General features: G+C 34.1%; 1 protein-coding gene across 1 annotated transcript in view; it reads left to right on the top strand.

Moving 5' to 3' along the window:
• LOC136030153 (small ribosomal subunit protein mS39-like) overlaps window positions 1-23,626 on the top strand; it is a 136,211-nt gene extending 112,585 nt beyond the window's left edge. The window contains exons 8-13 of the mRNA XM_065708859.1: window positions 4,125-4,326; window positions 5,844-6,066; window positions 7,851-7,959; window positions 11,100-11,362; window positions 15,524-15,713; window positions 23,354-23,626. Coding sequence (XP_065564931.1) covers window positions 4,125-4,326; window positions 5,844-6,066; window positions 7,851-7,959; window positions 11,100-11,362; window positions 15,524-15,713; window positions 23,354-23,494 — 1,128 coding nt within the window. The 3' untranslated portion in view covers window positions 23,495-23,626. The remainder of the gene's footprint in view (window positions 1-4,124; window positions 4,327-5,843; window positions 6,067-7,850; window positions 7,960-11,099; window positions 11,363-15,523; window positions 15,714-23,353) is intronic.
• Window positions 23,627-25,379: the final 1,753 nt, after the last annotated feature.

Below are 25,379 nucleotides of genomic sequence, written 5' to 3'. Positions count from 1 at the left end.
GTCCTTCCTTTTTCTTTATTGCTGGAATCCCTCCTAAGACATCTGATCAAAGTTTTAGAATAGGTATCTTGTTCAAAATAGTCGACAAAGTCAAATACTTATGTCTCCATTAAGGAATAACTTAACCCCCACAGCCCCTGGGCCAAATGTTGTATGGGACCCGATGTGACTCTCACTGTTGCCTCTCCTCTAACCGCAGACTTCATTTACGATTCGATATGATCATACCTGTCGCTTTTCTTCTATTCACAGGTTTCGTTGTCTATTATTTTCATTTGGGATTCGCTGTGATGCTTTTTATTACATTTCTTCTAGCCACAGATATTGTTTGCGCTTCATTTTCGTGCAATACTACCTCAGACATTTTCCCATGACTTTTGCTTTAGCCGTTTGGATCCATTTAAAATCAAGTGATTTTTTATGACGAACATATATAAATATTCCTGCAAACAGGAAAAAAAAACTGCATTTGCAGAACTTACCTACACAGCTAATTTCCTTACAATAATAATGATAATAATAATAATAAAAAACGAATTACGATGAGGACTAAAAGGACCAAAGAACTTGCTGTCAGCTGGGCTGGCATCAATGCTCTCAGGCTTTTTTTTTCGGTATCATAGAGTTGCTATTGGTTAGAAAGGAGAGGAAGGTGTGGTATTTACTAATCGTCTTATCTCTACTAATAAAGGAGAACAGGGCGTGGTTTCTTCTAATCTTCTTGTACACGAATTACATTTGCTCTATACCTGCTAACAATAGTTTGCAGGTTTGCTTTTCTTTTTTTACTTAAATGCAGAAACCGATAATTTTTTTTCCTTCTTTTTATATTCACGTAAACTTGTTCATCAGGGTACTCCACCAAAGATGTCATTCTCATTACAAGCTATCATTCGTACTCAATATTATATTTTTCTCTGGTCATTTTTGTATTTTTTTTTACCAGTGTTTTTGAGTTTATTATAACAGCCAGTAGAAAAAAAACTCTCAAAACGGTTTCAGAAATATATTGACCAACCTGGTGACCTTGGTCTAAGACTGATACAACGACAATATTGATGGCTTCCGAGCAATTTTGTATTGTCCTATACTGAACTTTACTAGCCGAAGCATGTATGCTGGCGTGAAAACTGTAAATTTGTCAAAGGCAATGTGGAGTTTTTTTTTCTAAAGAAACGATTCTTGAGGGGTAAACATTTTTAAAGAAATTGGCTGTAATGATACATGCGTAAAGTACCTTAATGATAAGGATAATATCTTGGATATTGCAAAATTATTTCTTAAGTGCTCGAAAGAGAAAAAAGCACTTCCTAGGTTTATGATTCGGGACCCTTCTGAGGCCCTGGCGGGTATTGAACTAGTTTTGGCATGCATCACCTATACGATGAATCAAAGGAATGATGAAAGAAACTAACTAAATTCAGACAAGGGTCACTGTACAACCCTGATTTGGATCGCAATAGTGATATACCCCCTATACTATATTCTGTAGTGGCCCATAAATCCTTGGAGACTCCTCCTGAACTACTGCACCATTTATTTCCACTTTGTCTCATCATTGGTGCTTTCAACTGTAATTTATCAAGTGATCGTTGCTTCGAGCTCAAATCGTAATGAAGATATTGCCTAATGTGTTCAATGTGTTCCTGAAAAATCAAAAGTTTACCTTCATATCCGTAGCTAATACTACTTCATAATATCGATTATGTTCTCCAGCGAGCCTTTCCATGAAATTTCAGTTTTTGGTGATTTGTGTGTAGTGATCACATTCCTATTGTCGTGATTATTCCAGTATCTAGTTCTCCAAGGGCCCCCCAACGTTTCATCAGAAAATCTGGAGATATTGCCGACCTAGGGCTTTTCCCGGATAGCTCGTCATGATATTTTGATTAAAATAAAAGTTCCTTACCACCTCCTTCAATCTTCTTCCGCAGTTATGGACGAGCCCGAGCTTCGCTTACACCTTAATCTATATTTTGAACAAATTATTCCTGCTATCAAATGTGTTAATTGGGCTGCTGTATCTATTCCCAAGTCTCGAGCGAAAACGGAAAAACTTGGTTCGTCTCGAAATCCAATTTAGTTAGTGCTCGTTCCCAGGCTAAAGCATGGTTGCGTATATGCCAAGAGTGTGATAGGCCTAAATTCGCTGTTGAAAATGTCGTCCGTGTTCATACGAAAAGAATGTTTTGTAAAGCGGTCCGTTAATGTTGCCAATACTAAAGCTGATCTGGCAGCAAAAATTGTTGACGATCCAAATTTGCTTTGGAGGTCTCGCCCCGGTTGATGTTCTGATTTTAGCGCTTTAGAAATACCTGAGTCTGAGTGGATGGCACATTTCCTACCCAGTTTAAAACCCCTGATAGTCTTCAGGCTAAAAAGTCTGATGAATAAATTGGGCATCTTTCACAGTCGAGCTACATGCAAGCAAGTAATCATGGAGTTAATTTAATTAAATTGGTTATTAATATAAAAAAGTTTCCTTGTGGGTTGGATAGGATTTGTCCCCGCCATTTTGAGTTTGCCAGCGATTACCATTATATTATGACTTTACTGCTACAGATAATTTTTACAGTAGTAGTTGTGCCCGATTGCCTATATCTTGGTGTTGTAACTCCGATTTTGAAAAAAGGGAAACTGCTTACAGTTTCTAGTTTGTTTCCGAAGATGTTTGAGTTATTGGTTATTGAACGTTGTCAAAAACGTGTTGTGCCTGTGAACGTGTGTTATGCCTCCTTTTCAGTTTGGGTTTCAACAGGTTCTCGGTTGCTACTACGCTTTAAGGAGTTTATGTACAATACTAAAGGATGCTGACAGGTCAGGTAGCCCTTTGGCTATTGGTGCATATGACATTAGTAATGCTTTTGGATCTCTAATTCATTCTCAGGCTTTTCTTGAGTTATTGAAAAGGGCTCTATCTGTTGACGTAGTTCGACTTCTTTATTAGTTCCTTATATAATTCCTTACAGACACCTCCGAGTACGTCGCTCGCTCCTTCTTTCAGAACTTCGTGGGAATATTGGAATTAAACAATGGGTCATTCTTACTATTTTACTAGTCTTCCCCTGCTATTTTATTACTACGACGCTAAGAGCCCAAGGTGATTTATGGCCTTGCTGCATATTGAATGGTGTTAGTGTGTCTATTCTATGTTATGCGGATGACGTTCTTAACCTAAGTAGATCTTTGCTTAGTTTAGGGAAAAGTTTTAGGGAGTTTGCTAAGAATTATAATGAAATTAGTTTTTTTTTAAATGCGGCTAAGTATCAAGTGTTATTATTTAATTTTAACCGTTCTGAAACCCCTGCTAGAGTAAACCTGGGTGATTCTAATGTCATACCATTGCAGGAACTTGTGTACCTTGGATTACCTATTGGTACATCCCTAAAGTCAACTTGGACATTACGTATTGCCCGAATTATGCACAAGAGACGTAATGTGTTTGCTGGTGCAGTTGGATTACAGTTTAATTTTGGTAAACACCACCTTGCGAAAGTATATAATGCTGTTTCTCTCCCTCATTTTCTATACCTGGTTCCTTTCTGGGACATTATTAACCAATCAGATCAAATAGAAATCAAGAGGGCCTATTTCAAATATTTGAAGTTTCTTATTTGGGCTTTGGACTCCTTAGACTCCTCTTTGGGCTTGGAGTGGTAGATTGCGGAAGAAATGCAGCTTTCCTGATCTTCTTGGTGCTGCAGATAAACTTTTTTCCAAGCTTTTAGAATGTCTGTTGGACCACCCTTGAAAGGGTTTTTTGTTTTAATCCTAGTTTGCTTATTTTTTGTTGTTTTATTATCATTTTATAATGTATTTATTTGTATGATTGAATTAAGGAAGTTTGCAACCCTTGGAGTAGTTTACTTTTTCGAAGTGTCTGGTTTATTCGTTTTGGTAGCTTGTACGTGTTTAATCCTGTTTTTGTGTGCGTCTTTTTTTCTTTTTCTTTCTTTGTTATACTCCATCACCATGCCTTGTATTTTTGATGGGTTATAAAGTACATGCATTCATTCAATAGCTCTAATGTTGTTTTCCTTAGCCACTTTTGAATTAACATGACCTGCTATTAGGTTTATCGAGTACTAAAAAAAATTCGTCTAACATGGTTTGTTTCATTTTAGGAAGTTCTGCGAAACATGGTTGAAGACGGAGTAGCACCAAATTTAGGAACCCTGAACGCTATGCTGAGTGCTTTAAGCAAAGTGTCGTTGTTTCGAATAAGTCTTAGCCGTTCCTTATCTGCACTCACTGAATTCAGAAGTCTTGGGATTGAACCTTGTTTGGCATCTTTTTATCATCTATTGAATATACATTATGCTAGACGTAAGATATGTTTCAGCACTAAAAACAGCCTTACAAAACTGATAGCCTACAATTTTCCCAGCAAAAAGAAACGATAAAGAATGTCAAACTTTGCATGGCTTTGATGGTAATGCAGAGATGGGCTTAGATAAATTTACGATACAAGTCCATAGACTTTAACTATTTTAAACAGATTACGATAGATTGCAAAACTCGTGTTTGAAATATTGCTCAAAATTAAACAACTAAATAATAACGCTTTGACCTCTCAAATGCTCTAAAAATTTTACCGCTGCTTTAGAATTTTACAATTTATTGAAATTAGGAAATTAATCCAGACTGTCATTCCTGGACCGACATTTTAAGTGGCGAAAACTTATTATGCCGCTTGTAAATTCTTTTTTGGACCCAACTTATGTAAATCGATTTGTTAACAATATTGTAGTCAAATGAGCAGTTTGACTTGAATGGTGACTTGATCACTAGAATGGAATGTTAAAAAATATTACGTATAACTTGGGAAGTATTCCAGCAAAAGTCACTTTTAAAGCTAGGGTTCTAGCTTAGTCAAGCTTAGCAATAGTTACAGATTATGATGAGATAGAAAAAGAAAAAAGAAAGAAAGAAAATGCTACTTAACAATTTTGTGCAATTACAAACTGAATTCGGAACGAGCATAAAATTCTACATGTTTTTGTATGTTTGTAATTTTTCATATTTATTAAGTCTACTATTACTGAGGCTAACGTCTTAAATTTTTTACAACATAAGACTGAATCATAATTAGCATGGGTGTTTGGGCAGAGAAATCCTCCTTCTCCCCTACTTTTGTTTCGTAGTAACTTTTCCCTAATAACTTATAAAAATATAAAATTTTCCTACTTTGATGGACTCATTTTGGTATTACAAAAGAAAAATGTGGTTGCTATTTTTAATTGTTTATATTGTTATTCACGGCCATTTGGTCTTCCTTTGTCTGACATAATAGTACTAACAGATGACAAACTCTAAATAAGTAATCACGGATTTTTTGTCACTAGTAGGTATTAAAGGTAAAAAGAAACTTGAACAAAAAAAAATCATAAAGTTTTTTTTTTAAGATTACTAAAAAAACAACTTGAATATTACCAGTAAAATACTCCTGACTTGGCTCTTCATGAACATGTGATTGTGAACGACAGCTGGACTATAGAATTTGCCCACCCCTTCTTCAACAGGGCTTTATAGTTGAACCTATGAAAACCTGAGCTAGAATGCTCCTTGGAAATTAGTTTATAAGAAAAAAAGAGGTCTAAAAAAAATAAATACAAAAGTTACTTTAAAAGATCAGTTCTTAACTTCAACTTTAACAATCTTATACTTTTTTCTTTGTTGTCTTTAAGTATATGAACATGATCAATAGGATTTGGACCTCCCCCCCCCCTTCCCCAGCTGTATCTTTTGTCGCACATTTGATAGCCTGAGTTAAATCTGTAGGGAAAGCAAGTCTACAAGAAAATAAAGACGTAAAGTTATTTATAAATTTTCTTTGGTTTTAGGAGTAAGCGGTAGCACATTACTGCCAGAAATTGTTCAATATTTGGAGGGACTGACGGAAATTAATCCTGTTGACATGAATGATGTGAATTTTTTTTTCAAAGCAATGGAAATATGTCATGAAAAACATGCTGACTTGCCATTAGCGCATAGGATACATTCTCTCCTTATAAAGCATGGCGGTGGAAAATTCATCGGAGGTGCATTAAGAGAATCTATTTATTAGTAAGTTGTGTCTTCTTTTGTCATAAGGTTCACGAAATTATCTAGCGTAATAATAATTATTTTGTATCTAAAAGGACTGAAATATCCTTTTAGAGAATTAAAAGATAGCTCTTTGGGAATAACCGGTAGTGGAAAGCATTCGTATGGCAGATGACCAGCTTAGAAAAATGTTCAATAAGTCTTACTCGCTATAAGCTTCTTGGTGAATGTTGCTGATACTGTTAGGGGGGGGGGGGTACTTGGACCGATCTCAGCCAGAGTGAGAGATCTCTTTCTGTATTCCCCAGTGTGTATGGTTAGCTATTACTATTTCTTACGAGTCTATGTCTTTACGCTTCCCACTCCTCTTGAATAAGTAAAGTAAAAATAGATTAAATCTGCCATCTCACTTTCTATCCCAAATTTCCTTTTTTGTGTTATTGGAGAAATACTAAGTACTCAAGACATGTTTATAATTTTGCACATTATATTTTAAGAGTAAGAGAAAATATTTTGGAGATTGGTATGTCGCCCATGGTGCTATGGAGGTAGGCTGCTCAAGTTAAAGATTGTTGCGAGAGTGAGCCAATCTTGCTAATCTGACCAAGTTTGATTTTTTTTCGTAAGATTTTTCAGCCAATTAGGAAACTCTATTAAAAGTCGAATTGGTTTAAATTAACACTAGCTGAAACTAGAGTAAAATTTTACTGTAAATGGCTTTTAAAAAGGGAGGAAGATTTGCTTGGTATTTTGGGATAAATGAATTAAAGGTGGTTTTATGTGTAAATCTTGGTATTAATGTGCCAAAAGAAGTTGTTTATGAACGAAGGTTTTGATTCCACTTTATATTATCAAGAGGACTTCATTTCACTTTGAATAAAAAAGGATTTATAAAAAACAAAAGAGAAAAGTTTCTTTGCTTGTATCTATATAAAAGCAAGTGAGCTTCTGTGAGTGTGTTCATATCTAGGTAGTTGAATAAACAGTTAAAATCTTCAAGCTAGAAATTTGAGTGTGTTGACAGATTCAAATTTGATGAATAGAATAACAATTGGTAAAACAACACTGCCTCTAATGATCATAGCCAAATAATATAGTTCGGTATTATACAATAGGTAACTCTTTCTTTGTCTACATGTCTAGATGGACGTAGAATAGCTTGACTAAATAGCCCACAACTAACTGAGAGGATTAGGATGAGATAAGATTATTCAAATTTACACAAAACCTTTGATATGTTCTGGAAGGCTACTGAAACAGATGACTTGTTGCCAGTATGTTGACCTCTGGTGGATTAACGCTTTATTGAAAATGTCTGGTAGCACATTAGAATTGAAGCTTTAATCTTAATTAAATAGTAGGTTTGGCTTAATTTAATTAGTTTTTACGAATTACATCATTTTGTTTAAATAGGAGACCATAAAAACCGAATTTTTTTTAATAATGCTACGATCCCGGGCCTATATTATAAAATTATTCCCCAAAACAGTTAAGAAGTAATGAAAAGTTAATGTTTATTATCTTCAAAAAATTATTAATTATTATTGTTATAACCCTCTTAAAGCGAGAACGTCAGGCGTATTTTTTTTCTTTTTTCCCTTTTTTTTATTTGGAAAGAACACATAATTTATGGCTTATTCGGTTGGGTTATTTTTTTTTTTCAATTTATTAAGTTTTTTTTAGGTGTCATGACTTTTTTGTTAGTCCACTAGTACTATAAGGTGTCATGAAATGAACTTAACGTGCTTTGACTGAACTAAAATGCTAGAAAACTTCTTCGTAATTAATTATTTTGTTTTCTACAGTCGATACTATTTTCAATTGGTAGCAAAGACGGAGACGATTGATAATCTCATGGAATTTTACCATTCCTTTGTGCCGCACATTTACAACCCAGAATTAAGTGTAATGGAGGTTAGTAGAAGCTGTTATCAAATATTTTTCTCGAAATTATAGTTTTATTTGAATGTCCAAGCTTTAGTGTATATGAAGAACATGAGTGCTACCGGAAATCCTGGTTGAAAAAGATATTCGAGTCTATAAATATACTTTCGTTACAGTAACAAGACTCGAAAAAGAGCTGGATTAGGACGTGGCTCGTATGAGTTTCCTAGGGGAGGGGTTGAAAACGCAAAAAAAGTGTGTTGTTTGGCCGTAATTTTTCGAATGACAAGAATCTTTTGGAATAATATCAGGGGAACATTGGCTGGAAATTGCCAGGGGTGGACTCTTTCTAGTGGGAAGGAGGATGGTAAAATCGAAAGACTTGATATCGGGGGATAAATTAGAGGATCACCTGCAATAAATAACCGTGAAGACCACACTCTTTGTTCGTATTCAGACGCAGAAAGAAATGGAGTTTATTTTTCATAAGATAGTGGAATGGAACAGCCATTAAAAAATGTCTAAATATTTTTATTGTGGAATTGACACTCGTCATTACCATTGAATTTTCAACATTTGCAAATTAGGTAGAAGCAACGCCAGACCTCAGTAAAAACACTAATTTCGTATTTATAGTATCCTCCAAAACAGATTAATTTCACACAGACTTAGACGTCAAATAATTTAGCCCTGTTCTCTCAAAATGGAAAGTAATTGTTTTTCTGAAATATGGTATTTCGTATTTTGCTGTTACTAATGCATACTTGCTTACACTTTAATTATTCAACTTCGGGGATGGGCAAATACAAACAGAATCGATTGTGACTCTTGGGGCATGGACTCTCAATTTACTTTTACACCTCGACAATTGGTGACTTTGGCTCAGTCTGTCGTAAAATGTATAATTAAGGTCTTGTTAGGAGGTCAAGATCTGCTACTTTTTTTTTATGTAGAGCAACTTTAAACGTTAAATTTTCAGTTTCGGTGAAGGGAATAGTTACTATTACGTTGTTTAGGAACAAATTTTTCTTATTACTAACATGGCTAGTATTAGATATATTTATTACGGTGTATATAGATTATTCGAAGTCAGTTTTGGTAGTATTTATTTGTTGTTTAAACTTTTAAATCTGTAAGAAATTTAATAGTTAAATTAAGAAGCATACAAAATCTCACACTCTTTTTTAAGCTTAAGAAAATTACAAAAACTGTGGCTAAATAACTGCCTTGCTGTCTGATTATATTTTTTTTTATGATTTAGTATATGTTCACACCTTCCCCCTAAATCCTAGAAAATATCAGAAATTCCTAAATTCCAGAAATTCCATAATATATTTTTTTTTTTACCTCGCCCCCTTTTTTGATAAAACTTATAACTGGCAATTAAAGATGTGTCTACCCCGGGGATGAGGCCTTTTTTTAACCTTTTCATTCTCCCTGAAATACTGAAATTTTGTATTTTTTCTGCACCAATATGAGAAATTTACAACATTTTTTTGGTTATTTTTATTATTTTTTTAAGATTGAAGAAGAACGAAGTATTCTAATCCAGATGGGTTAGAATGCAACGTAGATGTTTTACTGTCTTTACTTCTATGGAATCCTTTATGAGTCCCAGATCTCCAAGGAGGCCTACTTAAACCATGGCACAATTTTGGCCTGAAAATTACCTATCCTGTTCTGCACCTTCTAGAAAAATCCTCTGGCCACCTTTCTTTCTACATGAAAGAATGATATATGACATTACTCTGGCTCGAAATCAGATATTTTTTTTCTCAGTAGCAATATTTGCAAGATCTGACTTATGGCACACTGTAAATAATTTACAAACTAAGTGGCTCGTAAATGTTGCTTAAGGTATTACAAGGTGACATTAGTGCCCTATGAATGGCTGCACTTCGTAAAAAAATGCATTTCAGAGCCCACACTCCCCTTCCTCCCAAAAATAAAACAACGAAAAAACAAACGGCGATATTAATCTCAATGCCTTCAAATGATATAAAGAAAAAGATAATATAAAACAACTTAAGAAGGTTATAAATTAAGAAATGAAATATTTCTTTCTATATGTCTATCTATTCAGTGATTTTTAGCTAAACTATTTAAAGTAGAAACTTTATTTTTCTTTTCAAATAGCCTTGGAAGCACAAAATACAAACCTTTGTATCTAAGTATACCTATATATCTGGAAATGTGACGGCATGATAGACACGGTATTTGCATAAATATCTCATGTATTTAAGCTATGTTGGTGCACAGTGGATTAATGCTCTCCTCGGATTGAATACGGAATGCGGAATGGGTATTACTTTTGCCTCAAGATTGGGCGAAAGGCTTGCTACCTGTCCCCATAAAAAGACCCTGGAAATGAAATATCGATTCGGTACATTATGTGCCATCAATGGCTCTCTTTTTTTATTTTATCTATTTTTATGTATTTTTGTAAGGGAACACAAAAGTGAAACTAGCTCGAGCCAAGGTCTAAGTGATGCAAAATGAGGCAAGACAAGGAGTAAATATGCATTAATCATGCTTTATTAAGTAGTGTATCACAATAGAAATAATAAGTTTTAAAACTTAGAGAAACTGCCAATGACAAACATTATTCCAGTTTCGCTATTTCAAAGAGTACCCATTACGGTTTTATATCCTATATTTCGAAACAAAGCTTCACTTTTTTAGCTAAACGATATGGATTGTACAAAACCTTTTTTTTCTAATTTGAATATAAAAAAACATATTGTGTGAAAATTTGAAGACCTTATTTTTACCCTCCTCTAACATGCTTTTTTTTGTGTTGGGAAAAATGATCAAATATTTTTTAATCATATTAAAAAATAATGTTCAATTGATAAATGTTATTGACAATATTTTCAGGATATAATTACTTTTATAGGTATAAAATACGGAACGGTAGAAATATTCCTCAAGTCTGGTCAGGTGGAAGGTCATATCAGAAATTGTAACGAGAAAAACAGGCTTATCAGGTTCTCTCCTCATTGGCTAGGAACGTTTAACTTAATTAATTATTGAATTAATCAATTGAAATTAATCAATTAATAAATATATTAATTAATTTAGATTTGGATTAACTAAATTTGATTAATTAATTAATTAATTCAAGAAAACTTTAGATTTATAGACATTAACTGAGAATTAATATTTCTCAGGACATAATTACATCGATAGATATTCACGGAGCTATAGAACATATTCCTCAAATCTGGTCAGATGCAAGGTTATATGAGAAAACGCAAAGAGAAAAACTGGCATACCAAATCCTCTCCTCACTGGCTAAGAACGTTAAACCGGTAACAGAGAGTGTGACAGAATCTGAGAATGAACTGCGTCAAAGAATTTTGAAGACTGCAACAGATATTTGGAATAATTTGGAGTCAATGTTTAACGCTGAAAACCAAAGATCTCCGTCTAAGTATTATTTTTTTTTATTTCTTATTTGATTATGGTTTCTGTTAGAATAGGGGACATTTATGTCTGTTAGACATTTTTCGACCACGTGCATTTTGGCCGTTGTGCAGAGTCCTCAAATGTGGTAATTTGGGGAAACGTAGGTAAGAAGTCTTACGTAGCCGATTTTTCAAGTCGGATCGTTTGGCGCAACGCAGAAATCTTGTTTGATTTACCACTGTTCGATGCAGAATTGTTGTCATTATGGGAATTCAAATTTTAGCTTAGAACTGTTCTAAAAATAGGATTGTGATGGAATGCATGGTTCATATTTTTCCACAACTTTTGACGATTTTAGGTTGTTATGACTTTTCACTTTCTTTGTCTGTATTTGCCATGTTTATGAAGAAATTATTTTCGATATACCGATTAAAAAAATACGAAAAACTAATTGGAATGAAAAAATATGTTCGTCTGAGAGAGAGAAAAAAAGGAAAAGAAATTGAAGCCGTCAAGAATAACCCAGCAAAATCCTAAAGCTAACTGTAGAAACTTGAAAGGAAATAATATTTACAAATATTTAATTGTCCCTTTCTAATTTTTTGGTTTATATTACAGCTTTTGACAACAAGGAATAGGACACATTGAATAAACTTTGTTCTATTTTACTTTTGCTTTTTAAGTTGCTTTACTTATGTTTTTACTTTTCTTACCTTTGCTTCCTTAGCTTTCTTTGTAGTTCCTACAAAAATCCAGATTTTTAACAAATTACAGCTGACCTTAATTTGGACTATAAAAATCTATAAAATCTAAATCTCAAAATAAAATAAAATCATTTTATAAAATAAAATCTCAAAATCTATAAAAAAAAGATAAAGAAACCGGCATTGGATTTTACAGTCCCTACCGGCGGTGCTGATCTCCGTTTCTTGGCACTTCGGCTAGGAAGTGCAACGGGGGGCGGGGGGCTAACGATCCTGTGCTTTCGCACACCCTTCCTGTTTACCTTCCCCAGATTTTCCAGGTACTCATTCAGAGCTGGGTCGACTCTGGCTGAGCTTACAGAGTCACGCCACAGACCCCCGTCCCAAACTAAATAATTGGGTACACTAGGATTCGAACCCTCGCCCTCTCGGACAAAAGATCCTAAATCCAGCGCATCGATCTACCCAGGTAGAGCGACTCACATTTTTTTAAAATAAGTCGTAAAAGAATCTAATATAACGTTTACATGAATGAATAATGGCAAACAAGAAACAAAATAAATGCAAAGAAATAAGGATGCAAGAAAAATAGTAAATTTGCAATGCTAGTGAACTTCAAACAAATGGATTAGTTTGTCTTAACTCAAGGATTGGAATCCTGTAGACAAAAGGTATTGCTATCGGACCCCGAACATCGATATTGGTACTCGATTGGAAAAGAGTAAAGTAGGATCAGAAAAGAAGGCAGGGCACTTGCCCCCCCACAAAGATTTATTTTTCCCCTATAGACTGTGAAAAATGCATTTATTCCCTCCCCCTTATAATTTCTATGAACTGACTCGACTGACGCCACTATCAATGGTCACAAGAAAATAGGCAAAAATTTAAGAAAGTGCCCTTTATTCGATGCACCAAAGAAACCAAACCGTTTCCGTCTAAAAACTTTCGGCGGCGAGTGTTTGTTTTGTCACTTGCGTCCGCTGTTTCTAAGACTTCAAGATAGAACCTTGAGTTGAGGTTCATGCTCGACGGCAAGGTTCATTTATATTTTTTACTTTTATCCGACTTAGTCTCGATCCTTCGTTTCCCTTCGTTTATTAGCTTAGAGCTGTTGAAGTCTACGCTGTTTTCTAGAGACTGTCATTGTTATCCGGTCTACAGCCACATTAGTTGCAATTTTCAAGAATGACAATCTTCTTCCTGACTACAAATGCGAAGAATTCCTAACGAGGAAGAGTACGCAACGAAAAGTCGTTACGAAGAAAAAAAGAATAATATCGAAACGATAAGTTGCTACGAAGAAAAAATAGTATACTTAGAGATAGTGAAAAAACGGAAAATACAATTCAAATATTTTGGTCCAGGTCTCCCCTTAACCGTCCTTAGTGTAGGAATAAGAATAAAAAATACAGATAAAAGTCCACAGGACAATATCCTTAGAAATCCTCAATAAGTCTTCAGAAATTATTTATTACGAAGAGTGCAGTTACGAATACATTACGAATAAATTACCGGAGATTTACAAACTGATAATAAAATCGGAACAAACTGATAATAAAATCGGAAGAGGGTGAGAGTTCGTCGGGTGAAAAATTACTGGGTGAGAGTTATTCCCAACTGAAAACTGGTATATATCATTTACCATATTAAAATGACACATAATTAATAGACCATCTAATAGACCATAATAGACCATCTAAGAAGTGCTAAGAAATTTCTAAAAATTTAAGATTTCGGAGGAGGGGACTGCAGATCACTTAGTATTACTTGCACTTCGGCCTACATTTTTTTCTTGGAGGTGAAAGTTTAAATAAGAACGAAAATAGTTGTCTCTTCTACATCACTTTATCCTTTTTAAAAGATTTTTTTTCATGAGCCACCGAGTTCCTTTTTGCGTCAAGCTTCAAGTTTACTGTTATTTGCTTTGAAAGTCTACAAATGGAAATACGGATTTGTAATTAATAGACCATCTAATAGTCCATAATAGACCATCTAAGAAGTGCAGAGAAATTTCTAAAAATTTAAGATTTCGGGGGAGGGGACTATATATATATATATATAAATTATTTTTGCCTCATGGGTGTGTTATAGTTCCTTGAAGGCAAAAAACAACGCATGTTCAATGCATACCATAGATGGGTTAGACAAAACTAGTTCTTCAAATTTTAAATAAACAATTCATTATACATGGTTGAACGGGTATCCAGGTGATAAAGCGAATTTAAAATGTCAGCATAATAGTGAAACCAGTACAGAAATAGACAAGAATACAATAATTATCATTTATATTGAGTAGAACCAAGATTTAAGGCCGTGATTAAGTGAACTTGAAAAAAATCAAGCTTCAAGTTTACTGTTATTTGCTTTGAAAGTCTACAAATGGAAATACGGATTCGTAAACTACAAATATTCGTATTCTGGGAAAAATAATATCCTAATGGTCTATTATTTCCAACTCTCTTTTATGTGATTTGGAGTTGAATAGGACTACGTGAGCAGGAATTCTATTTAGAGTTGAGTAGGATTGTACTAAATAAAAGAACTAGAATGGCTTTATGCAAAGTCTACTTTAAAATCTGTTACTAAGACGGATTCAATTTCTAAATATTTTATCAGCAAGTTTTAAGAGTTCCTACTAGGTTAGACCTTAGGCATCGTCATAAAAAAAATAAATAATAATAATAAAAAAAAATCAAACTATAAGCAAAAAAAGCAAGGAAATTTTAATCTTAATTTGTTTTGAAATTAATTATCATTTTTAATTTAATTTAATTTTACTGTGATTTCTCTGTTTAAGTTTTCTTTCTAATCTAGAAAGATCAATATTCTGATTGTGAGAAAGTCAGAGGAGTAGTAAAAGTGTTTTTCTTGGTTTTGTTATAATCGAAGTTTTTGTCTATTCGAATTCCCTTTATTCCGTGTATTGTATGCAATAATTTTTTTTCTGAGTGAATTAAAGGCATGGCATTCATTAGATGTTTAAATTCTTATAACTTTATAGCTTCAAAAAAATATTCCCAAAGTAAAGATGAACTACCTTTTTAAAAAATTGGGTTAACTGCAGATTGTTTTTTAATTATTTTTCATTTATTATGCTAATTTCTTATAACAAATGATACCATTAATTATAATTATTGCTTTTTCTTTTAATGAAAAATCAGATCTTTTGATGTGGGCACTTGCCGATGGTAATTTCTTGGATAGGCGGAATATGCAGCCTGTTTGGAATATCTATAACAGATTATTGAAATACCCACCCATCTATATATTCTTAAACATTCAAGAGAGCATTATATGTAGTAGGAAATGTCATAGAGCGGGTTGAATTCCGCCTATACTAGAAACTAATTACTGCACATAGGGTTGTTTTCCATTTAGCATCTTAAATGTTTTGTTTCTTTTACTGCTAGTGTATGCGCTTTGACCCCCACAACCTTGGCACCAGACCCAAAGTGAGTTCTAATTATTTATTTTATAATCAGTTGGAGTGGAGAGCCGCTTGGGAACCTTTTGATGATTTTCTTGAGACTGGATGGATTTCAAAGAGCATGCAAAGTCATAGAAAAATTAGATAGAGATGGTGCTACTAAAGTATCTGGCTTTCCAAAAGGAGAAGCTTTACGAGCGTTTCTTGGAGCATGTAAAGATAACGCCCATGCTTCTCATGCATTGGTAAGTTCTTAAAGCGCTATAATCAAAGAGAATGTTAAACTTATTGCTGAGGTTGCTTGTGCTGAAAAAAAAAGAAAAAAAAAAAAAAAAAAAAAAAAAAAAAAAAAAAAAAAAAAAAAAAAAAAAAAAAAAAAACACCAATGTCACCTAGCGATTGATGATTTGTCATTTTTTAGTCTACCCTAAAGTACTGCATACTTATCTTTTCAGGTACCAAAGAACGTAGAATTCTGTTAGCAGTTTGCTTCCTTTTAGCAGACTGGATTTTGACTTTTAAACTATTTTGAAAACAGAAAATGCTTATTAATTATTACCTACGGAGAAATGTCAGTTTTTGTCCTATAACATTGCAAATTAATCATATTAATTATCTAATTTCCTTTGAAATTGTCTTACTTGTTTATTGAAGTTTGCCAGGGGCTAAGTTGTCAGTAGTACATGTACTTTAGTCCATTTTTTCCAGTTCAAATTGAAAACTGCTGAGATTATCTTGTCTTTTGTACTCCCACCCAAGAATCTTTTCCTGAATATGACGTTAGAAGATATATTCGTGTAATTCATACAATTGTCGGAAAAATCTTGGAAACCCATAAGTAGCTATTTTTTACCTCATGTAAACTTTTTACCGGTTTGAATATACATACTTCCTTAAAGGACTTTTTGTGTTCTGTTTGTTACTTGAACTGTTGGGGACTCAAAAGATATAATGCTCTTCAAAAGTTTGGAACTCAGCCTTAAACCAAGTTCGCAAAGTTAACGAGGAAAGCCGGTGACCTTGCATTGCATGATGCTTCCAAATACCATGACAATGTTGTTGAAGCCAGGAAGTCCTTTACTAAGGTCTATAATATACCCTGTGAATCTGCGAATAAGGAGGAAATGAGCAGAGTTTGAAACAGGTGAATGAAAATGGAGTTTGGCTGAAATCTATAGTAGAGTCTGTTCTGTTTTCTCGGTCGACAGAATATTCCAATCAGAGATTACAGGGATAATGTAGACGTTTGCACTGACGACACTGCCCTGTCAAACGAGGAAAACCTCAGAGTACTTTTGCGTTATCGTGTGAACACCGGGGGTGATGGGCTAAAAGGGTATTTGAAAACAGGGGTATGAATGCTGCCTACATAAGTACAACGTCCCAGAATCAACTGACTGAGTGTCGTGGAAAAGAAAACCAGGTGTTACAGTATGATTTTCGATGAGATAAGTCTAATAATTTAGCTTATCTCTTTGTGATAGCTCTGAGAACTAAAGACGAGAAGATTCTGTTGGATTTGTAGGTGTTCATGACAGTATATTTGAAAATTCCACCACAGACCAAGAACTAACTGTTAATGGGAAAGGGAATCGTCAGTTAGTTATGCATCTGTTAAAGGAAGTGGGTCTGAGTCTACTCGACTTTGTAGGAATTCGCACTGACAGTTGTGCAGTGATGGCCCCGACTGGCCGTGGAACAGTAGCTGAAAAAGAAGTAACGAATCTGTTAGGGTGCCTCTGCCATAACAATGCTTTGAATCTCCCTCTCTCAAAAATTTCAAATGTTCCTCTATCAGAAACGCAATAGGATTAAAAAAAAGAAGTCGTTGCGCTCTTCAGTGCCTTGTATTACTACGATGTACCAAATTTGGTAATATGTATTACTACATATTACCAAAAGGTAATATGTGTATGCTACTGCTAATACCACTACCACTGCTACTTTTATTGCTACATCTACTACTACTGCTACTAAACTACAGCAACTACTACTTAAATTGAAACTACGTATAAGGCTAACAATATTAAGGGAAAGGGCGTCAAAAGGGGGTCTATAGAGCATACCAAGAATATTTTTGGAACGGTTTAACTTATCAAGATGAAACTTTCATTGTGTCATGAGGGGGATATTTAACTGACCAAAATTCAACACTTATATGCTACTACTGTTTTTAATATTACTGTTACTATACAATGTTTTTAATACTACTACTACTACTAATATAGCGCTACTCCTGCCGCTACTTTTCCTGCTACCACCACTACTATTATGATGCCAGCCCTATTAAGGCTAAGCATGAAGGTTTAGATTTTAGAGAATAATGAGGGGAAATTTTTAACTAAATCAAAAGACACTATGTGCATGCATATTGTCAAAAAGGGGTATTTCAGGAATGGATTTTGGGTATTCAGTTGGAACTTTCAGAGAGTGCTTTAAGAGGAAGATGAATTGAACAAAAGGCAAAATCACTGCTACGTTTACTGCTTCTACTACTTGAATTACTACTACAACTACTATTTCTACTATTACTACTACTTCTACTACTACTCCAATAGTAGTAGACTATTGGAGTAGTCTTCAAATAGTACTTATAAAGTACTTTCCTTCTATTGTAAGTACTTGTAGATTGTTCTATTGTAAGTACTTGTAAAGCTAAGAGCATTAAGATGAAAACTTCTGGAAGTATATGAATTTACAGGTTATCAAAAGCATATATTGGTAATTTTATAGCAACGGCTAATTGTATTAACTTGAAAGTTCCAGAACTTGATGCAAGGGATGTCCGATTGACCAAATGCATTATGTTAATGCTACTGCTGCTACCAGCACTAGTGCTATTAATACTACTACTAGTACTACTAATACGAATACTACTGCTGTGACTACAATTAGTGTTATTGCTACTAATACTACTGCTATTGAAGCTACTACTACTGATACTGTTATATCTACTGCTACTACTACTACTGCTGCTATTATTTCTACTGGAAATACTATTATTACTACTACTATTAAAGCTAGGTGTATTAAGGTGAAAAATTTGAGGAACATTGAAACTTTATTGCACTAAATCGAAACACTATGCTCTTTAAGTTGAAACTTTCAGAGTGTGTTGAAGGAGACATTAAAGAAAAGCTAAGGTGCTATGTGCATGCTGCTACTGATCCTACTACTGCTACTATTATATCTACTGCTACTACTACTACTGGTGCTACTATTTCTACTGGTACTACTACTACTACTGCTATTAAAGCTAGGTGTATTAAGGCGAAAAATTTGGGGAATATTGAAACTTGGTTGAACTAAATAGAAACGCTACTCTCATTAAGTTGAAACTTTCAGCGTGTATTGAAGGGGATAGTAAAGAAAAGCAAAGGTGCTATGCGCATACTACTACTGATCCTACTACTGCAACTACAACTATTGCTACTGTTCAAGCTAAGGGCATTAAGGTAAAGCTTTCAAGGAATATTTAGGTGGATGTTAAACTTAATTAAAACGAAGTATGAGCATGTAGATTATTGAAAAGTTGTCACAGCACTATCTTAAGAACGGCTTACATAATTAAGTTAGACCTTTCAGGGTAAATTTTTGACAGAATTTAAATAGCTTGAAGGTACCATATGTATACCAGGGGTTCTCAAACTATGGGTCGCGACCTATTAGTGTGTCGCGACCATTGTGTGCGTCGTGGTCGCGAGCATCAATATTGATAATGTTTAGATTCTGGAGTGGCGAGTAGTGGAACTTATTTTTTCTAATTGAGATAAAAAAAAGTAATGCAAGTATTACTAATATGAATGAAAAACCGTTAAATAAGAAACATGACTTAAACATTTCTTTAATGACTTACATAACCACACCTGTAAGTTTTTTTTTTACGAATTTATTTCAATGGGAAGAACGTATATGTTTCAGAATTGTCTTTATTACAGTTTCAGAATCAACCAGAGCTTTAATTACTTTCATTCGCGGTGAGTTTGATATATTCAATTTGTTTCTGTACTGAGTTTTAATGTAAACCATCGCCGAAAATTCAGCCCCCATAGATATGACAAAGTGAAGAGGAGGAGAACTTTCATAGATTCTTCAAACAGGCAAGAATGGTTATTAGTAACTGAGAGCCAGAGTTTTCCAACTGTTTACGATTAAAACTTTTTTTTTCAGTGACGAATCTTCTGATAAATCAGTGAGTTCTTCCGTTTTTTTTGTTGACATGTTAGTTGATAAGTCGTCTATATATGGGTTACATATCCAACTCAAAGCATCAAACTTTTTCATCTCTTCCCCAAAATAGTCGTCAAATTATTTTTTTTTTTAACAGTAATACAAGACTGGAAATTTTTGACAGTACGTTCATCTTTTCCGCAACTTTTCCACAGCAGAAGGTTTTTCACGAACGCTCGAATTTCATCGTGAACTGAAAAAATGTCTGATTAATTTGAACCTTGCAAATACAAATTGATTTCGTTGAATTTCGAAAAATATCCGCCAAATAACTGAGCTTGAGAATGATTTCGTCGTTCAGTAGACTATTAATATATTCAATTTTTCCTTCCAAGTAAATTGTAACTTCATTAAGTAGTTCTACTAATCTTGTCAGTGCTTTTCCCCTGGATAACCAGCGAACTTCTGTATGCAGAAGGGATGTATCACAGGTCTCTATCTCATCACTCAGGTTTTGAAATAGGCGGGCTTGTAAGGTTTTTTTTTTAAATTTAAATTACAATTTTCATAGCTGTATTAAGTACTATTTTGAAATCATCAGGCAATGCTTTGGAAACCAGGGTTTCTCTACGAAGTCTACAATGAGTCCACAAAGCACTCGAATTTTACATAAGAACTCTCGTAACCCCACTGCTATTTTTCCCGCACATAGCCCACGGACCATCAGTGCATATAGCGACTTAGTTTTTCAGTGTAAAGCTTTTTCTTTTGTACGGAAATCTGGGTAATTAAAAATTACCTCAGCGGTTCTGCAACGTATTGGCTGTTAGAAAAAGATATCTTCATGCATGTCGCTCTGCCATATATAACGCACAAAAAAGCAGTTAAGGTAGGTCTTGCAACTCGGTAGACTCATCTAGATGTAAATTATACCAATTACTACCTGTTTTCTCTAAGACAACAAAAAGGTGGGTCCCAAGATTGGAAACTTTGTTAGATGTGTCGCAGCCCAGTCAACTTTGGGAACCGCTGGTTTATACTATTAATACAGCTACTACGATTTATGTAACTAATGACACTAAGGGTATTAAGGTGAAAATTTTAGTGAAGGTTTAAGGGGAGTTTCAGTTAAATTAAAAGAGTCACTGCATGCAGGTTTTTAAAAGGACATATAAACAATATCATAGGTGGCGCCGCTCTATCACAGCTAGCAATATCATTGAAACTTTTTAAGTTTGAAACTTTTTAAGTAGTTAATTTGAATGAAAATTAAAAGTTCTAGTGCCCTTTTTAAGAGTCAAAAGTGACTGGAGGGCAAGCAGCCTCCTCAAAGCCCATTAATTTTTGAAAGACATCCAATCAAATTTTAAGATAGTCATTTTGTTCTGCATGGTTGAACGGTTCACTAACTACGTCTCCAAGAATATATGGCAGTTTGACCCTTCCCCAGTTATGCAATTTGAACATTATGCTGTAAAATTAAGTCCTGCTTTAAAACTAAACCAAAAGGCACTTTGTGGTTGCTGGTTTCCAATATGCTGGCTGTCTATGCAAGTTGAAGCTTTCTGGGCTACTACTGTTACTACTTCTGCTCCTAGAGTTTAACCAAATCAAAAAGAGTGTAAGTGTAGATTTTCAAGGGGTATAGATATAATTTTTTGGAAAGGCCATGGTTTTATTTTTCAGGTAACTCGAGGAGGTATGAAACTAAATTATACAATACAAAATAAACTATAAAATAAACAATACAGTTTGTGTCCAGATTTTCGAAAGAGTGTATGTAGTTTTAAAAATTGCTTAAAAATTTGCTTCAACATAAAAATAGTATGTCAAACTATAGATTCTCATTAAAGATTCTCATTTCTTTTATATAGAAATGATATTTTATTTTATTTCATTTCATTTCTTTTCATTTATAGATTCTCATTTCTTTTTCCATGAAAAAAACTATGTCAATAAAAAACGAACAGAAATTGAATAAAAGGACCATTTTCCACAAAACAAGTTTTTCAAAGAAAAGTAAAGAGCTTCATTAAACCAAAAAATGAGTAGAAAGAAAGTCAAATAATCTTCAAAGCGTAAAACCACCACAAATCATCTTCAATGAAAAAAAGAAACCCGTAGAAATTACAATAAACAACGGAGTCAAGCTAAAAAAGAGCAGAAATTAACATGAATAGGGCTGACAACCCCTGTGCCTTCTCAAAGACCAGAACATAATTTTTTAATTTTTTGAAAACAAAATACATTTTAAATGTTTTCACTTTTTTGACTTTAACAAATAAAAATTATTAAGACTTTAAGGAATAAATATCAGCATATGTATATTAAACTGTCAATCCACATTCTTTTTTTTTCAGTAGTGTGTAAGTTATGCTCTGGTCGTCTTGAGTTTGACTCGGTTATTTATTGTAATTTCTGTTCATTTTGGGCTTCTTTTATTTATTTATAGCGACCTGGGGTAGTTTTATGCCCTGAAGATTGTTTAACTTTATTTTTACTCACTTTTGGTTTAATGGTGCTTTTTACTTTTCTTTGAAAACCTTATTTTTTGGAAAAAGCTTTTTGAACTAATAAACATAAAAAATCCACCTTACTCTTCTCCATTAGAATATTATGGGCGCGCTGTTTTATACCATGGTCAATTTTGTCACCAACGATTTGAAAAATGAATTACGAAAAGAGACCCTGAAATCGTTTCGGCTAACTCTCTTTTTAGACTTCATAAAGTTTGGATGCCACATACGAATCGTTGAATGCCGCAGTTACGGATATTTCTTGTACATACATAATATACTGTATGGTCAGCAGCTGTACCAGCTACAAGAACAACCCATATATTAGCTGATACAGAGGTGAGGAGGAGTAGGTGGCTTCGAGTCCAGAGAGATGGACGTTTCCTTCCCTTTTCGCTTGAAAAAGCTGTCAAAGAATGTATATAATTGTGTTAACAAGCTGCTTCATATCCTTATCTTGCTCCCAGTGAGTGCTGCATCTGCCGAACAGAGCTTTTCAACCCGGCAAAGATTTAAAAATTGGTTACGGACACAAAAGGAACAAGCCAGGCTCAGCGACTCTGCTCTTTCAAATGTCCATCGCTAAATGTATGTCAAGACTGACAAAGTTATTACTCGTTTTGTAAACAGTGGCTCTAGAGCTCAATTTTATTTTGTAAATAAACGTGCAACAAATCCTGTAGTGTATCACTGTACTTATATTCCAACATACGAAAATTTAAGAAGCGTCTTCATGTCAAGCGTCTTTTCATGTCTTAATAAATATCTTCTTTTGGTTTAATGGTCCACCTCAGACATTTACTGTTCTGTAGAAGGATTCACTCCCACCCTCCTAAACCAAAGAACTGGATCCACGCCTCATTCAATTTACCCTGCTCATATTTGTTTCAAGAGCTAAAGTGTGTGTTTTAAATGGAACCTCTTATGCCGATTTTGAATACATAATGATAATTTACCCCTTGCCCATACTTTTTGAATGATATTTTTTATGTTTTTATTCTAAAATTCGGGTGCTTTGGATTGTTGATTTTTTATTGACTGGCTTGGAAAAGTTACTCCATTTTGCATGATGGATTCAAAAATTTTACCTGGTTTTTATAATTTCCATAGTTTTGTTGTTGTATTTATTGGAATTACTATGCCCCAAACACTTAAATCGTTGAATATATTTTTTTGTCGTAAATATTTTCTTTTTTTAGGCTACAATAAACTATGTGACGCAAATTGGCTATGAAGAAGCTGAAGAGCTGGCAACTTTTGTTGCCAAGAATATCTCTATGGATGAGGCACAAAGAAATAAATTGAATGCTATTACTGGCAAAGATCTTTTTAGTGAATAACAATTAAATTTTTGTTAGTCAAATTCTTTTCTTGTATAATCTAGGTAAAACCTTATTTTGAAAAAGGTGAGCGTTTCTCTTTTTTTTTGATAATATTGATTTACAATGAATAAATGTGTAGTTTGAAGGTTTCACTTGTTGAATCCATCTGAGCTTATTACTGAACATGATAAATGCCTAAGAAAAGTGGTCGAATATCATTGTCATATCGAGGAATGCCCTTTACAAGAACTTTTCAAAGACGGCCAAAGCAGCCGATTAGTTGTTACCCATTTCGGTTGAGACTGAAAATGCTGCTGTCTTTGTCTCAAGAGTTTTTTTGGTGCTGTCAGTCTCTAGTACTACTATTTCTAGCAACTCACTGCATCACCAAGTTGCCCGAGGCCAACACAGCTGCTTACGCTCCTTCTCTATCCCAGTTCATTCAAAGCTTCACTCTTTACTGTGAATTTCAATTTCATTTAAAGCCTTCCGTAAGACCTCTTCTCACTCCAATCAAGAACGACAAATGCTTTTCTTTTGGGCCCAGGTGGATAGCCAAAAAACACGATCTGTGATAAATCTTTCATCCTTCATCCGTACTACACAGCCTAACCATCTTAACTTTTCGTTCATTATAGTCCTTCGAGTAGGGTCAAAATCCATTTTTGTATTGCTTATTGTTTGATATACGGTCAGTCAAACGAATACCTTGGACAATTAATATTGAAGATATTCATCGATTCTTCCCAGTCTTTCAAAGCGCTCATGTTCCAGACCCAGACTGTACTGCTGTCATTACTGTGTCTTCCAATATTCTAATCTTAACACACAGAATGATCTTTCCTATTCTTCAAAACTTTTTAAATGTGGATAGAAAAAACGGGGTGCTCCTTGACAATTTTTGTTTTACACCTCTTGCTTTATAAAAAAGGATAGTTTAAAGGAAAATTTGTCGATTGAAATCCTAATCACCACTCGACAATCAAGGGCTATTAGTCGCTAGCGCTGGAGATAAAGACATCACTACTGCCATGCCTTTTTTTTATTAATTGATGCCTTTATCTTCAACAATTTACAAAAGTAATGAAATAAACGTACTAGAAGACCTACTTGAAGACCATACTAGAAAACACAGTAGAAGACATACTAGAATAATGGAATAAACTACTAGAAGATCAAGTGACCTGTGCACAGTAGCCCAATTAATAAATGAAATCAAATAACCAAAAGACGAAAGAAAAAACAGCAAAATTAAAATTGGTAATAATATTACAAATTAAAATTTGTAACAAGTTTTCTGTATATTTTCAGTTTCGTGATTCTTTTTATCAGCAAAAGAATGGCTTACCCATGGGAGAACCTTTATCCGGGCTACTGCCATATATTTCTGCCGAGAACCTTGAAATTGTGCATTAAATTTTTTTGAAAAAACCGTCTATTGCATTATCGAAACCTAAAGTGGCATTATCAAAATCATACAAGATATTAACAAAATCGTGCATGCTATGCTATTATAAAAATCTTACCTGGCATTACAAAAGTATTATATTGTACTATCAAAACGTGTCTGATATTATCACAATCTAGAGTGGTGTCATCAAATTATGTCCGCTATTATCCAAATTTAAAATAGTAATATGAAACCGTGTCCGCTATAATCACGATAATCAAAATTTTGCCAAGTATTACCAAACTCTTGAATGATATTGTCAAAATCCCGTCAGATATTTTGAACATCTTTCACTACGGAAAGAAGGGCATTCGATTCATCAATTCATGAGCAGATTATTTTAGATATGGGCCTAGCAGGTGTTGACCCATGAATGTTGAACCCTTTATATGATATGTATTAAAATTTGAAATCTGAGCTTAAGCTACCGACAACACTGAACCTGACAAATAA

Source organism: Artemia franciscana, chromosome 8, assembly GCF_032884065.1.
Source record: "Artemia franciscana chromosome 8, ASM3288406v1, whole genome shotgun sequence".
Taxonomy (NCBI): Eukaryota; Metazoa; Arthropoda; class Branchiopoda; order Anostraca; family Artemiidae; genus Artemia; species Artemia franciscana.
Note: the sequence above shows the minus strand (reverse complement) of the source record. Positions and strands in the feature narration are given on the sequence as shown.